A 15,660-nucleotide genomic window follows, 5' to 3' on the forward strand; every position below is an offset into this window, starting at 1 on the left:
TGGACACTATGGACATCCAACCTAACAGCATACGACTGTGGGAAGGGACTGACACACTTAGTTATGGCATGAAGCTCTTGCTGTAAAAGGAGCTATTGAAGTGGGATCCTGCTTGTACAGATTCATTCAAGGTATCAAACCAGAAGTGAGAACATTGATAATGTATTCTGTCAGCTGTTCAGGCCAAAATAAGAACAGTCATATTTCAGTGGTGTGCATGTTCATCCTCCAGGAGTCACTAACCTTGGAAATAATCAATTACAAATTTCTTATTCTTGGACACATCCACATGGAGTGTGATTCATCACACTGTTTGATAAAATAGTAGAGGAAAACTTTCAACACATTTATAGAAGAGCAACATGACTGGACACAATTGATTAGACAAAATGGAAAAAAAGAGAATTTCACTGCTGTAAAATGCAGAGAAACAGTTTTCTTGACTATGCTGCCTGTTGAAGCATCATTTACAAAATTACACCGAGGGCAATGATGGTAATCCATGCCAATAGAGGCAGGTCAGGTGGCTCCAATTCAAAACAGACGAACTAGGGAATATTCTTTTAAAACTATGACCTTCAGGAAGTGGGGAAAATAGAAGATATTGAAACCTCTTCTGATGTATTCTGAACTGTGCAAAATTTTGCCTGAGAAAAAGAAAGATTTGATGAATCTTTTACCTTTTATTTTTTCAGTGCTTCACTACTTTTACCAAAATTTACCATTGAATATTTACCCTCACATGGATGATGAAGATGTAGAGTCCTGAATTTTTTTTAACATGGCTATAATTTTAGTCCACTGTTTTTTTTCCAGTAGTTGTGTAGAATAAGTTATGTTCCTGAATACTTAAGTTTCACCTATTAATTTATGAAGCATTCATAAGAGCATACGCAACCACATTTTCATAAGTTAAGATTTTCATAAGTTGAGACTGGAGCTCAAATTCAGAGTGAAGAATTTCTTGAATGTACAATGGATGAAGTGCACATTTTTAATGTGTCCTGACTTTAATGTTGTACATCAGTGACTAAAATTCATTTTAAATGGAAAACCAATTTATACTGATGGGATAGTTTGGGAATACAATAAGCACCAAAACAATTTTGTGCCGCCCTTACATGATATTGCCTTATTTGTCAAATAGTGCATTGCAATTTGCTGGAATTCTAATTTCTGGACATGACATGCTATCCATTAGCAAGCACAGATTTATTTACTCATACGTATGTGAGTTAAACAAAAGTGGATACTTGCTTAATAGTGTAAATGAATTATCATCCAATATTTTGGAAAAGGGTGCAATACATATACTGAATAAGATGTTTTTTTACAAGTAAATTAAAGTTCAGATAGAGTCAACTGAAGCTCCTGATTTATCTGAGGTAATGTGTCTTTTCTTTTCGATATTAATTTATTACTTGATACATTCCATGTCCAAGGTTTCTCTTTATGACTGTATCTACAAAATATGGTTTGTTTGTGGATAAACTAGATGTACAGGAATATATTATCTTATGTAAAATCAGAAACCAAAACAGTTGCAACTGTAGTAGAATAGACAATACAGAAACACATTTGAGTAAAGTGAAATATTTACTGTACATTTTTTATTTCATACTGTACTGCTTTTGAAGTTTGTATCTGTTGCACTCACAATACATAATTTAAAGTTTACTGAACTTCAGTCTACATTTAGCTTCTCTTTGTTAAGATATACTGTATCAGATTCAATTTAAATCCTCTAAAGCGTATTAATTCTATTATACATCTGATTTTAACATTGTAATACATGTCTGATTACTGAACAGTTTTATTAATACAATGATGCAGTTCTTGGCTTTCAACAAATTAGAATGTAAATTAAGCAGTAATCATACACGGAACACTTAAACATGAAAATAAGTAATATTTTCCCTCAACAGCTCAGTCCAACAATATCATCAAACTGAAGCATGCCTGTAATACTGTTACTTTCATTGTCTCACAAACTATGGTATCATCTTTGTAACTCATCAATGAAAGCAATAAAACAACAATACTGATGTGACTTTTGGTGTCTAAATTGTTCCCTCTCTTGTTGCAACCTTCCTGCCAAAATTAATTTTCTAGATTGGAACTCAGGAAATCAGATATTCAATACATTTTCAGTTGTGATGGTCTTGTCACCGGAATATCTTGTAGGCATAGTTAATCCAAATGTTGTAGAAATCAGATGATAGCCTCAATCTAATGACGAGATACCAGATGACTCTAAGTACTACGAACATTCCAAATAAACCAAGAATTTGAACAGTAATGCTCTCTTCTTCTGCATTCAGCATCCTGTGGGGAAGATAATAGGAAAACAGTTTTATGCTAACTCATTGCTGAGTATGTCTACAGAAACTGTATTGAATACTGAGAAACATAAAACTTAACAATACCCAAATAGTAAATCCCAAATATTACAAGTGTGTTTATTAGACAAGGATGGAGAAGGATATCAGCTGTGCCTTTTTCAAAGTAGGAATTCTGATAATTGTGTCAAGCAATTTAAGTAAATCTGTGAAATGTAAATCTTGATGGTCAGATGGGGATTTGAAGCCACTGTAATTACCCACATGGATCTATACCTGAGATCTGGGCACTTACCTGCAAGGCATACCACAGAAGTGTACAGTTGCATCTAGAAGTTTGACAACTTCATTGTTTGTTGTGTCAGCCATTGTGTGGTATTCCCTTGTGGACTTAGAACAAATTGGTGATAAGTAGGGTTGTATCTTCACACACTTTAGATTGTGCAGTTGCTTTCTGTCTTTTGTCATGGCATGGAGCCTCTGATTCAAACATTGGTGAAGGAACAGATTTGCAAGTATTTCTTTGCAAAAATTCATCTCCAGCTTCATTTCCTCCTCAGTTCCCATCATTTGACAAGGCGGTGAAAGATTTGAAGGTATATGAACACTGCCTGTCGCAGCATTTTCATGCCTTCCACATTACAGACACTCACAATTTTTATCAGGTGTTGTGGCAGTTGGCCCCATTTCAGGAATCCTCCTTGTTGTTTGATACTTAACGTTTGTTGTTGTCTTCCACTTATCACCACTGCATGCATTTCACGGCCACTAGGGTTGAATTTTACCAGTACAAGAAGTTGCCAGTTGCCCCTTCAGTCTTATCATGCCTGGGCTGCAACCCTCCATGGCCTTAGTCACAAGTGCTATTTTGTCATGGACAAGTCAAAAGAGTCATGTGTGTGCATCACAGTTTCTCATTTTACCATCTGCTCCAACCTGGATAAGGAAGTCCAGCAATGGGACTTCCAGTTGGAGAACCTCCCCCTTGAAGCGGTTTTGTCAATTGCCCAGTTTTATGAGATCTAACAAGTAGCTGGTCAGCAACTGGAAGCCAGGTGTAATGTTGCAGTGGTTCAAGGTAGCCTGGCTTGCATATGCTGCTTCCAGAAATGATGATGTGGCAGTGCAAGCTCGCTGACCCAGCAGCTCCTGCACAGCGTGTGTACAATGTTCCAGCTGCTGCTGCCTGTTACCATCATGTCCATCATGTTACTCCAAAAATCAGAGACCTGAGAGCCCCCAGTGTTGGGCCATTGGTCTCAAGTGTCAGAAAAAAGGCCACATTGTGTTGGTCTGTCACTCAACTGTGCAGAACACAGCATCAGAGACCATGGATATGGATATTCAGGAAATCTAATCATCAGAGCTGCTTCCTGAGCATGTGTCTAACAAGCTTTTTATTGAGGTTGTGGTTCTCTAACAACAGCTGCGACAGCAGGTAGACACCAACTTGGCAGTTTTCTGCTTAATGTCCAAACATATTCTGGTCTCAACTCTCTGTATGTATAGCTGGTAAACCAGTGCCTCAGGGTAAAGTCAAGCTGGAGCATGAGCAGCTCGCCTCTCTCTGGATTGTGGTTCCCATTTCCTCTAGTGAATATCATTAAGAAACCCTCTGTTTAATTGTTCCTTTCTTGTGATTTTAAGGCCACCATGAATTCACAGTCCCTGATCAGGATGTAACCACTGCCACGTCATCACGGACTGTTTCCAGACTTGATCTTTGCAAAGCATATCACCAGGTACCTGTGGATGATGAGTCCCAGCATATTGTGATCACTAACATGTCATTCAACCCTAATCAATACAAATGGTTTATGTTTGGGGTGCCAAGCACCCTTGCAGTTCTTCAGTGTTGTTTGGGACAGATCATGTCCAATCTTCCACATTGCTTCAACTACTTAGATAACATCATCATTACAGGACATACTATGAGTGACCACCTGCACAACCTCTATTCCCATTTAAAATCTCCTGTCTGTGACTCTGCATTGCGATCTGCAGAAGTCCAATTTTTTCCAACCACCTCTTGAGTTTCAGGACCACATCCTCTTGAGGCAGGGCACCCAACTCAAGCAGAGTCTTGTCAGGCCATTACAGACCAGTCACATCCCTATTCATTATGTGAACTGAAGGCTTTATTTAGGTAAAATTGCTATTACCACCAGTTCATTCCCAAGGCATCCACCATTGCACACCCACTGCATCTCAACCTACACAATGTTGCTCCCTTTATTTGGTCTCCAGCTTGTGACAGTCCTTCAACACACTGAAGGAACCCTCCCAGTCATCACCATGTCTAGCTACCTCTGATCCCGACAAACCATTGGTTTTAGCTGTGGGTGCGTCACAGCTTGATGTGGGTGTGGCCCTTGTCCATCAGAATGCTGATGACTCAGAGCAGCCACTGGTGTTTGCATCCAAAACCCTCAGTACAGCACAGGTACAGTACTCTCAGATCAACAAGCAGGTTCTTCCCATTGTATATGTGGTCAGGAAATTCCATATTTTCCTGTATGGCACCAAACTCCAATTAATTATAGGCCACAAGTCCTTAATTTCATGATTTAGTTCATCCGTTTTGGTCCCCAATAAGGTACCCATGAATTACAGCAGTGGGCCTTGCTTCTCTCCAAATACAACCATGACATTCCCAGTGGCTGATCCTGTCTCCAGGCTGGTAGTCCACTTTGTCCAACAGGGTTGACCTTCACATCCTCTGAGCTGTTCTTCTGGTCTGCTTCTTAACTGCTCTGTCTTTCTGATCTTCACAGATGATACAGATCCCTAGGTGATCATTTCCAGCAATCTGCAGTGGGAGACTTTTACAGCTGTTAGATAAGGCACACAAAACCCTTGGCTTGCAGATATGTTTACTGGCCCAGCATTGATCAAGATCTCGAACACTTAGTTGCTACACCTTTCTAGTGTACTAGTCAAGAGGCAGACCCAGGTGATCATTCTCTCCATGGCCTCCAGCAACCCAGCCCTGGGAATGCATTCACATTGATTTCATGGGTCCATTTCTGATTGTCATTGACACATTTTTGCATTTTCAGTTCATGGTCTGGTGCTTCTCAGCCACCACCAAGGCTACTATTCAAGCTCTCTTTAATTTTTTAAGATCTTCCAATTATCCTTGTTTTGGACAATGGTTCCCAGTTCTTGTCTCAGGTGAGTCATGATTTCTGTCTGCAGTCAGACACTCGCCATGCTCAATCCCCTCCCCTTCACCTGCTATCTATGGGGACACCGAGTGCATGGTTCACACCTTTAAGAACCAGATTAAAAATATCTGCAAGACTTCCCCATCAAAGAGGTCTACCTGGATGACTCCTACTGGTTCCTGTGGCCCATTGGAGCTTCTCCATGGGTACCAGCCAAGTACACTGCTCCATCTGCTCTGTCTTGGATCTCGCCCACCATTGTGTTCTGGCATACTGGGTTTTACACTGAGGACGGCAATCAGTGTGCGTGGTTTTGGTTGGTGGCCCCGATGGATACCAACAGTCATCTTGTGCCCGAACAGCCACCATGTCCTCTCCCCATGAACAGGGGACTGGGAGGTACAGCATCTTTAGGAGCGCTCCCCCACTTGTCTCAATAGCGCCTTTGCTGGTACCCCAGCCACTGGGCACCACCTACCAGCAAGAATTCCGCACTGCTCTTTCACTTGATGAGCATATGCCTTCACAGACTCTGGCAGCAACTCTGGTGATGCTCCAGTGTGTGTCACAGCAGCCTCAGCCTGTAATAGTGTCATCTCCACTTTGCACACTGCCAACAGACACTGACACGCATCCCGGCTCGGACTGTCCATCACTGATTCTATCATCTTGTGCTCCAGCAGGGGTGAAGGGGGAAGGGGGGCTTTAGAGCATTCCTCATACAATCACTTTGGCCCGTCTCCCTAGGTCTGGAGTTGCTTACTCCACCTGTATCACTACGTCTCTGATGACTGGGGGTTTGCTAACTCCTCTCACCTCCAGGTTCTTCTTGCATGTGGACACTGTCTCCACATTGTGCCCATCCACAGCTTATTGAAGGGATCAGCAAAACTCCACTGCCTGCAAAGGGGAGGGATGTAGTGATCTACATAGGTCCACACCTGAGATCCAGAAGTGCAGTCTTAAGGCACATCACAGAAGTCAGCAGGTGCAGCTAGACATTCAACACAGCTGGAAGTTTGGCACAGCCAGGAGTTTGACAACTGTCAAAAGCTGCCACTCATTGTTTCACATGCAGCTTCTCATCTGTGCATTCTACTGGCCAGCCAACAGCTTTCAGAGATGGTACCAGCAAGCTCTAACTCAGTTACATATTTACCTCTGCATATGTGTTATTGGACTATTATTGTGAGCCACTCTACACACACACACACACACACACACACACAGAGGAATACACAAACATAGGTAAAGGAATATGAAATATCTGAAAATAAACTGATGTTTATTTCTTCACAAAGTTATGAAGAATGTAAGTCACTACAATGATCAATATGTTTTGAAATTATGTTTTGTATATATGAACTTTTAAATCAGAACTTTACATTAACATTCCATGCTGAAGTGGTGTTAGTAGTAGTAGCATTAGTGGTAGCAATTTTATCCATGATTAGATTTCTTTTACAAGGATACTGGACAAGTCACACTTTTACAATTTAAGAATAACAAAAATAAAGTAATTCACATATACAAACACTTACATACTTACAGCTACACCAAATATAAAAAAAATATATTAACTGACCTGAGAATCACGTGAGGATACTGGAAAGGGCAGAACATTACATCACAGTCCATGGGCTTCCTGTCTCTCATCATAGCTATTATCATTCCTATCATTCCCAGACGAATGAAACTCATGTTTGTCACTATTTTCATGAAAAGCGATATTTTATGGTACACACCAAGATTGTATTGCCACAGGGCAACAACTGGTGATATAACACAGGGTCCGATCACTGCACCTATCTGTAAGAATTTCAGGATCATTAAGTTATACTGCAGTTCACAAAAAGTAATACTTACTATTTGATAAATAAGAAGCAATATCAACTGCTGAATGGATGTTATTCTAGGATGGAAATGCCACTATGTAACACATTGGCAAAATTTATTGGATTTTTTAAATGAGCTAAACAAATTTAATGTATCCCCTTTTTGATTTAATAAATTATCTCCTGGCAGCGGAGCTGACTTAGCTGCAATTTGCACAATAATGCATGATGTTGAGGAACTCCTTTGACCAGTAAGACCTCCACATCAACTCTGTCCCAGTACCAGTATGCAGGTTACTGGGAACCACTTACAGTAGTGGTGGGCCAGTTTACCTCGGGAAAGGATACAATATCTTTTTGACACCCTCCCCGGCCAAATCAGCATGTGTATCCAGACCAGAGTAGGTGTGACCTCACACTGATAAGTGGGTTCATACACAAAGTTCTTCATAAATTTAACTCGAATTTGTAATCACAGGAATAACATCACATACCTTGTTGACCTGTCAATTTTCATTTGTTTCCTCTTCCTTTTGTATGATTCACTTTTAATGTCAGACAGTGTGTATTTTGTACCACTACTGCTAATATTTTAGTTTTTCAGTCACTTTATAAACTTAATTTCATTCAGTATTTTCCAATCCTAATGTGTTCTCTATAATAAAAATGTTTTATGTGAAGAAAAATGTGAATCTTAGAGCAGCATAAAAGTGTTAATAGAATTTCAGCAGTGAACCATGTTATTCAATTTAATAGATGCAGATTCTAATTGTGAAATAAATTGCATCTAAAATTTAAATTGATGTGGCATGCAATATTTTGAGTCCTTTGGAATCTGACTTTATTAGTGTGTGTTGTGAAAATAATATAATGATACTCATAATTAATTTTCGCCTAACCAACAGTCTATATTTTGACATCTTGGGTTGTCGGGTGTTCTGCCGGATATCAGCGTCGTACTTGCACGATATTTCGGTCACGTAGCTCGTGACCTTCATCAGGTGCGACCTGAGACTGCTCCTCGAGTGGACCTGGTCCAGTATTTATGCCTATGGCCTTCCCCCTCCACCAACGGCTGCAGGCACTTCCTCTGTGGTCCGTGCCCATTCCCTGCAACCTGCGGGAGCATTGCTGCTCCGTTTTCCGTCCGCTGCAGTTCTAGGTGTTCCCTCTGCAGTCTGCGACCACCAAACCTGCTCCTGGGGGTTTCATCTACAATCTGGGGTACCAAGCGTTCCCCCTGCGGTCCGCGCCCGCTCACCATGGCCTGTTGGAGCGTTGCCGCTCCGTTTTTCGTCCGCTTATCTAGAGAGCAGTACAAGAAAACAATTAAAATTTTAACCCATGAAAAATGTTCATCCTTGATGCTTCTCCATACTTATTTATTTATGTATTTATTATTTATTTTACTTCATTTACAGCATTCTGTTTTACTGTATCTTTTGTCATTTTCTCCCGCCTGCATTCCATCTCACTGCTTACCTCCTCCTGCTCCTCCTCCTCCTCCTCCTCCTCTCTCTCTCTCTTTCTCTGTCCTTTTTTATATTCCCCACCCCCCTATTTACTTCATTCCAGTATGACATTTGGTTTCACAAATTATTTTCTCTTTTTTATTTCCAAATTACTTTCTAATGGCCATTTTTCTCTATTGACACTCAGTATCATTGACTTTCTTGTACTCACAGCACAGTCTAGTTTTACTATTTTATTGGCATGTCACCCCTTGTTACAGATATCATCCTTTTATTTTCCTATGTACAACTCTTCATGATAAAACTTCCTCACATTTGATTTGCTCATAAAGTCATAACTTCACAGTTATTTTCAAACTGTCATGTATTTGTCCTATGGAAATTCCCTAATTCTCTGTATGTATGAAACTAGACATTGTTGTTTAGATTTTTAGAGAATTAGGTATTCCCATTAATATAAAATGTACATTTTTGAGAAAAACTGCAAGTAATAAAATTATATAAATGAAGCAAAAATTTGCAATACTGCATTTGAGAAGAAGGTTTTACTTACTTGTGGGCGGAATACTGTTCCTATTAGAAGACCATAACTCTCAGAAATTATAGAAACTAGGAAAAACAGCAAAGAATACATCAGGAACCTGTACCATTCAAGAGGCTGGCTGGAGAGTAAATAGGAGAGTGGGACAAACACCAATGTCCACGCATGCTGAAATTTAAACAGACATGTTTTTAACAGTTAAAATTTCTAACTAATGACTACAATAACGTAAGTACAATTAACTGGCCATTACATACCATACAAATAAGTTTCGAAATAAAGACAGCAGCAAAATATGAATTCAATGAGTACCATCCATTTTGGTATTCTCGCTTCACAAGTTTAAGCTCAAAAGGATCTGAAAATTAACGGTGAACCAAGCATTAATGGAAAACTGTCATCTTGCAATTACAATCGTACTTCACATACTTCTGTTTAATTCTGTCCTGTGGTATAATATTCTTCAGCAATGCTACTAAGATCACAAAAATATTTATTCTACAGAACCCTGAAGTAATATAATTATACCAGGGTGAACCAAGATTTGCATACTTAGGCGTCATAATGGAATTTATTGCATATTAGCAATACAAAAATGTCTCCAATAAAACTTCATCTCATGCATACGTATGGTATAAGGAAAGCAATCTGGCAACATTGTAATCAGGTGTGAGCTAATTTTTTTTACTCTATGTAACTTGACGCCAACATCCCTGCTGCAGTGGTAACACTGGTTCCCATTAGATCACCAAAGTTAAAAGCTCTCGTGCTTGGCTAGCACTTGGATGGCTCACTGCCCTAGTCTGCCAAGTGCTGTTGGCAAGTGTGCCACACTCAGCCCTTTTGAGGCCAACTGAGGAGATACTTGACTGAGAAGTAGAGGCACCAGTCACAAAATCTGACAAAGGCCAAAGTGCTGATCACATGTCTCTCTGTATCTGCATCTGGTGATACCAAAGGATTGAGGATAACATGGTCAGTACTATTGGGCATTCACGGACTGTTTTGACAGTGTTTGTTTGTTTGTTCTACGTAAGTTGGCAAATAAGTATCCCATAAAAGCCTCTTTAGGTATCTTGGGATTCTTACACTTATGTGCCAATACATATAGACTCAAATTATATGTTGTGGTTGATAATAAAAGTGAATTTAAGAGGAACTGAAAATCTCAAGCACATTACTAGGAATAGAAATACACTCTAAGAGAAAAAAATGATGCACTACAAAAGAATTATTTTAATGGGATGGATATCAGCAGATTTGATGTTGATTTAGAGACAAATAACCCATTAAAATTTCAGAAAAATTGGATCATCTATTCAAGAGAAAGAGCTTCACAAATTGACCAAGTCAACAATGCATTGGTCTACCTTTGATGCGTATTCAAGAAGTTGTTCAGATTGACATTGGTTGGTAGAGCAGGTGGATGTCCTTCTGAGGCCTATTACAACAAATTCTATCCAGTTAGGAAGTTAGATGATCAAAATCCCAAGCTGGTTGGGGGACCCATATTGTTTGAAACGTTCTCAATTAGGGAGAGACCCAGCACCCTTGTTGGCCAAGAAAGGATTTGGCAAGCATGAAGATGAGCAGTAGAATCTCTCATTGTGTGTGGGTGGGAATCAACTTGCTGAAATGTAATCCAAGGATGGCTCGCCATGAAGGGTAACAAAATGGGATAGAATATTGTTGATGTGCTGGCGTGCTGTAAGGATGTTGCAGACAGCAGCCAAACGGGTCCTGCTATGAAATAATGGGCACCCCAGACAATCACTTCTGGCTGTTGGGCCATATGGCAGATAGTTAGGGTGGTATTCCAACACTGTCTGGGACCTCACCAGACACATTGTTTGAGGCCCAATGACCAGTGAATACATATCAGAGTATGATCTTGACAGTAGTGGGATACTAACCTGACTGTTGCCCACAATATGGCCCAACCACCAGGAGTGATTGGGGTGCCATTTCATTTCATAGAAGAACCCCTTTGGTAGTCATCTGCAGCACCCTTACAGCGCAGTGGTACATCGACAACATTCTATGCCCTGTTTTGTTCCCCTTTATAGCAAGCCATCATGGGATTACATTTCAGGAAGATAATGCCCAACCACATGTGGGAAGAGTTTCTACTGCTTGTCATTTTGCTTGTCAGATGCTACCTTGTCCAGCAAGATCACTGGATCTCTCCTCAATCAATAGAATTTTGAGCATTATGGGCAGGGCTCTCCAAGCAACACAGGATTTTGGTGAGCTAACATGCCAACTTGACAGAATTTGGCAAGATATCTCTCAGGAGGAGATCCAACAAACCTGTCAATCAATGCCGAGTCAAAGAACTGCTTGTATGATGGCCAGACATGAAACAGTGGGTTACTGACTTATGTTACTCAATTTGTGAATCTCTTTCTTTTGAATAAATCCAATTTTTCTGAAATGGTAATCATTTCTTTGTCTGTATATATACCACTATCCATTTCTGTCCCATTCTGATAGTTCTTTTGTGGTGCATCCTTTTTTGTGTTATTTATCTTCCTGTCCATTCTTGTTTCTTATAATTTTGATCAAAATGAAGTTTATATCACAGTATAAAAGTCTGTAAACAGTTGCTGACATACATTAGAAAGGTAATGGTAAATCCCAAGATATTCAAGACTGTGCCGTCTTAAACTTCCTTTCTACATTTTATAAGAAAGTTTAGACTTGGGTATGTAAAGTCCAGTTAACACTATGTTCACATGAAACAGATTTTCATCTTTGTCAGCGTTTCTGAAATCAGTAAAGTGGATTAAATGAATAATATAAAGTAGCCAATACATACAGCATCTAAGCAGTATAAATGTAGGAGGAATAATATATCCTCTTGTAAACTAGCAGCTTTCTCTTTGTGCTATAGTCTGCTCCATGAACAATGGTGGTTCGTTCATGTTGAGGCATGGACAGGGATTGCATTGTTGATGATTCCAAGTGACAGTTGCCCTATGCACATGAGCATGCTTTCCGCTTTAAGAGAGCATATATCCTGTAAATTGTGTCTCTTGCTTACTTATGCAGAAATTATCACTTACCACCACAATTAGCAATGATGAATCACAAAAAATGAAATCATAATTCCCTAAACATCTCACTATGATCACTTTTAATGCTCGTATTAGCTACAGTGTTCACAGCAGAGTGCTTGGAATATACTGAACACTCATTGGCTATTGGATCATACGTAATGTCGGTGCACGGCACAAGCATAAATTCGACCATCATTTGTGACTCCAACTAAAGTAGTAATTACCATTATTATTAGTGACAGTAAATTATTACTAATCATAACTTGTATATTTTACAGAACACTACACTTTACGTTAGGATTTGCAGGACATATTGTGTACCTGAATTAATGAGTCTAATTAAACAGATTTATATACTGTATTTTCTTTCTGATATGAATAAAATATATGTCGTTTGTTCATTGGTATAATGTATTAGTTACATATTAATAAGAATATAAATAAAGGAAATTCTATTCTGGTCCAAGCTGAAGGTGGCCAAGCGCATGTGAGATGTGCTTGCTTGTGTGAATGAACGTGTGCTTGTTTCCTATTCTGACAAAGCCTTTGGCTGAAAGCTAATCTGTAAGTGTCATTTTGTTGTGCCTGTCTGCAACTTAATGTGTCAGCTTTATGCATTTAGCAGCCTCTATTTTCATTATGCTGTTGATAGTCCAGTGTTGAGTTTTCATTGTTTTAAAAAATCATTCTTCACATTTGAACCTAACTTCCTGAAGTGCACCTCCTCAATAAAAAAAAAAGTTTTAAGAAAGTTCTGGTAGAATGTAAATGTTATAGATCAGCCACAGAGTGACCACATCATGTTTTCAGCACAATGTCTTCATCCTGTGGCTTCCTTATCCTTGGCCCACTGAAAAGTGTCAAAGCAGTAGTTCTCTTTTCATTCAGAAATATGTCATTGTGTAAACTAGCCACATTTTTATATTCAGGTTAGAGTCAGTTTAATGTGCAAATTAATTAAATTACAATTAAATCAAATCAAATTCAGAGAGAATTTGGTTACGATTGCATGTACTGGGTATCGGCTAAGACAACTTTTGCATGGTGTGCCTACCACAAAGCAACCAAGTTCAATAGAAGAACCATCCAAACCCCTGCTGGTTTATAAGGTAGGGAAAGCATCAGCTCCTCATGCCAGACTAAGATAATGGGGAATGGATGCTGAAGATAGCAGATCATTGTGTTCTACTTGCTTCCTGGGGGCAGGGGACATTATCAGCCAGGCACACACTGTAACAATTTTATGCTAACAGCATCTGTGAACACTTCCCTGCTGAAAAGAGGGTTTTGTAAACAACATAACCAGTTTTTGAGCCATTCTTCACAGAAAACATTTTAGGTGATAAACTGATCTCAAAAGCTTTCCAAATTGCATGGACAGTCCCTGGAATTGACAGTCAAGCACTTTAGTCACCTGTTCAGCATTTTGGCCAACATTTTTTTTTCTTTCTTCTTTTTCTCTTTATATGTATCACACTAGTAAACACTGTACAAAAGCGCCAAATTTAAGATATATGGTCTGTCTTGAGTATTATGACATATAAGGAATTTATTGGAAGAGTTGTATCAGTATACTTGATTGGAAGAGCCACATTTTTCTACAATGGTGGGAGTACACTAGCATCTGCTTAATTTTTTCATTTTCAGGACAAAAATGATACTTTCTGGTTGGCAATCACTGCTTGGCAATCACTGCAGGAAAAATGTGCAAAATTGATGCCCTCTACACTTTCCCAACACTTTGGTTTATGGTCTGAATAGAGTGACTTTAGGCTCTGCTTTGGAAGGGGACTCTTAAAAGCCTCTATTTGCAGCAGACACACTTCATATTTTACATTCAGTAGAAACATTTTGGGTTCTGCACACAGTTGGACTACTCTTCAGTCAGGTTGCTTCCAGCAGAGACTTTGCCTTGCAAACTCCACATTCCAGCCTCATCCAATAACATTACAGCAGTGCATGCACACCAGGTGGATGTAATGAGCTATCTGCAACTCCCACAGGCAGCACATTCATATTCCAATGATAAGATTTACAAGCACCACCAGTGGTATAGGTAATGATGAATTTAATAACTCTCAATTATTTCATAGTTAGGTGCTACCTGGTCACTGAGGCTGGCACAGTAGGACAACAACTTTTCTTTTATTCCAAGCATGAATGCAATCAATGCTGCCAAGTTGCAGATTTGAATCAGTTAAAATTTAATATGTTACAGAGCTGAATTTGACATGTGCTTCACTTCATGACCTTTTCAAGTTTTAAGTCACAACAATGTCATCTTTTTTATTCATCATTATTGTTGTTGCATCTGGAGTAACTTTTACTAAATATTTAAGTTTTTAAAAAAGTAAAATTGTGCTGATAAACTCAAGAATTTATCATGTATTTGAATTTAATGTGATAGCTAGTCACCTCTTCGCATAACTAAGGAAATAATGCTATTACCCTCACCCACTGATAAAAAAATTAGCATTTATTAACTCCATTGTGCACAGGGAGAGGTTTAGATAGATATCCAACTTGATAATATCTCACTTTTTTTTTTTTAACAGCAGGGACAGTGGAACGGGGGTGGGGGCAGGGATTACAAGCATTCTGGGTACAAACAGTCTGCTGATACACTGATAGTTACAGGTGCCACAAGGAAGCACCAGCCACATTACCGAGCAGTGCACTTGTCAAGAAACTGGTGTCACTGCTATTGAGGAAACAAATACCGTGCACACATCACACAGTTTCAGACAAGCTTCCACCTGCTGAATACTTAAGGCAATATGCACCCTTCAGCAGCAACATGCAATTTCTCACTTGATTCTAGGCCATGAGCCAGCTACACTCTCAGCTCATCAATCTCTACACTGCTTCACGCCACAGGGATGTAATGAGCTTAGTAACTGACATTTTGTTTGTTATGTTACAAGAATAAATTCTGCATATACTAGGATCTATTACCATAGAGTGTGGTTCTGTAGAGTCATTTTTTGTGTGTAAGGAGTAATGCAGGTGCTCATTTCTTAGCTAATGGAATAATGAGGTATAATAATGCAATGATGAAATAATGAAGTAGTAATGAGAGATAATGAAAAGTGTGTTAGATAGGGTATTAATGATTAGCAAGCCTGTCTTTGCAGTATGGGTAATTTCTGAGAATGCAGTCCCCTAGTTAACAAGGTTAGGATTGGAAGGATATAATGGAATTAACAGACATATATGAGTAATGTAATGCAAACTGTATACAGGCATT

General features: G+C 39.2%; 1 protein-coding gene across 1 annotated transcript in view; it reads right to left on the reverse strand.

The window, feature by feature from the left end:
* Nucleotides 1-1,406: 1,406 nt before the first annotated feature.
* Nucleotides 1,407-15,660, reverse strand: part of LOC124619276 (ATP-binding cassette sub-family G member 1-like) — a 373,642-nt gene continuing 359,388 nt past the window's right edge. The window contains exons 10-13 of the mRNA XM_047145545.1: nt 9,612-9,712; nt 9,367-9,522; nt 7,092-7,315; nt 1,407-2,325 (exon numbers count right to left, since the gene is read on the reverse strand). Of these exons, the coding sequence (XP_047001501.1) occupies nt 2,166-2,325; nt 7,092-7,315; nt 9,367-9,522; nt 9,612-9,712 (641 nt within the window). The 3' untranslated portion in view covers nt 1,407-2,165. The remainder of the gene's footprint in view (nt 2,326-7,091; nt 7,316-9,366; nt 9,523-9,611; nt 9,713-15,660) is intronic.

The sequence above is a fragment of the Schistocerca americana genome, chromosome 6, assembly GCF_021461395.2.
Source record: "Schistocerca americana isolate TAMUIC-IGC-003095 chromosome 6, iqSchAmer2.1, whole genome shotgun sequence".
Taxonomy (NCBI): Eukaryota; Metazoa; Arthropoda; class Insecta; order Orthoptera; family Acrididae; genus Schistocerca; species Schistocerca americana.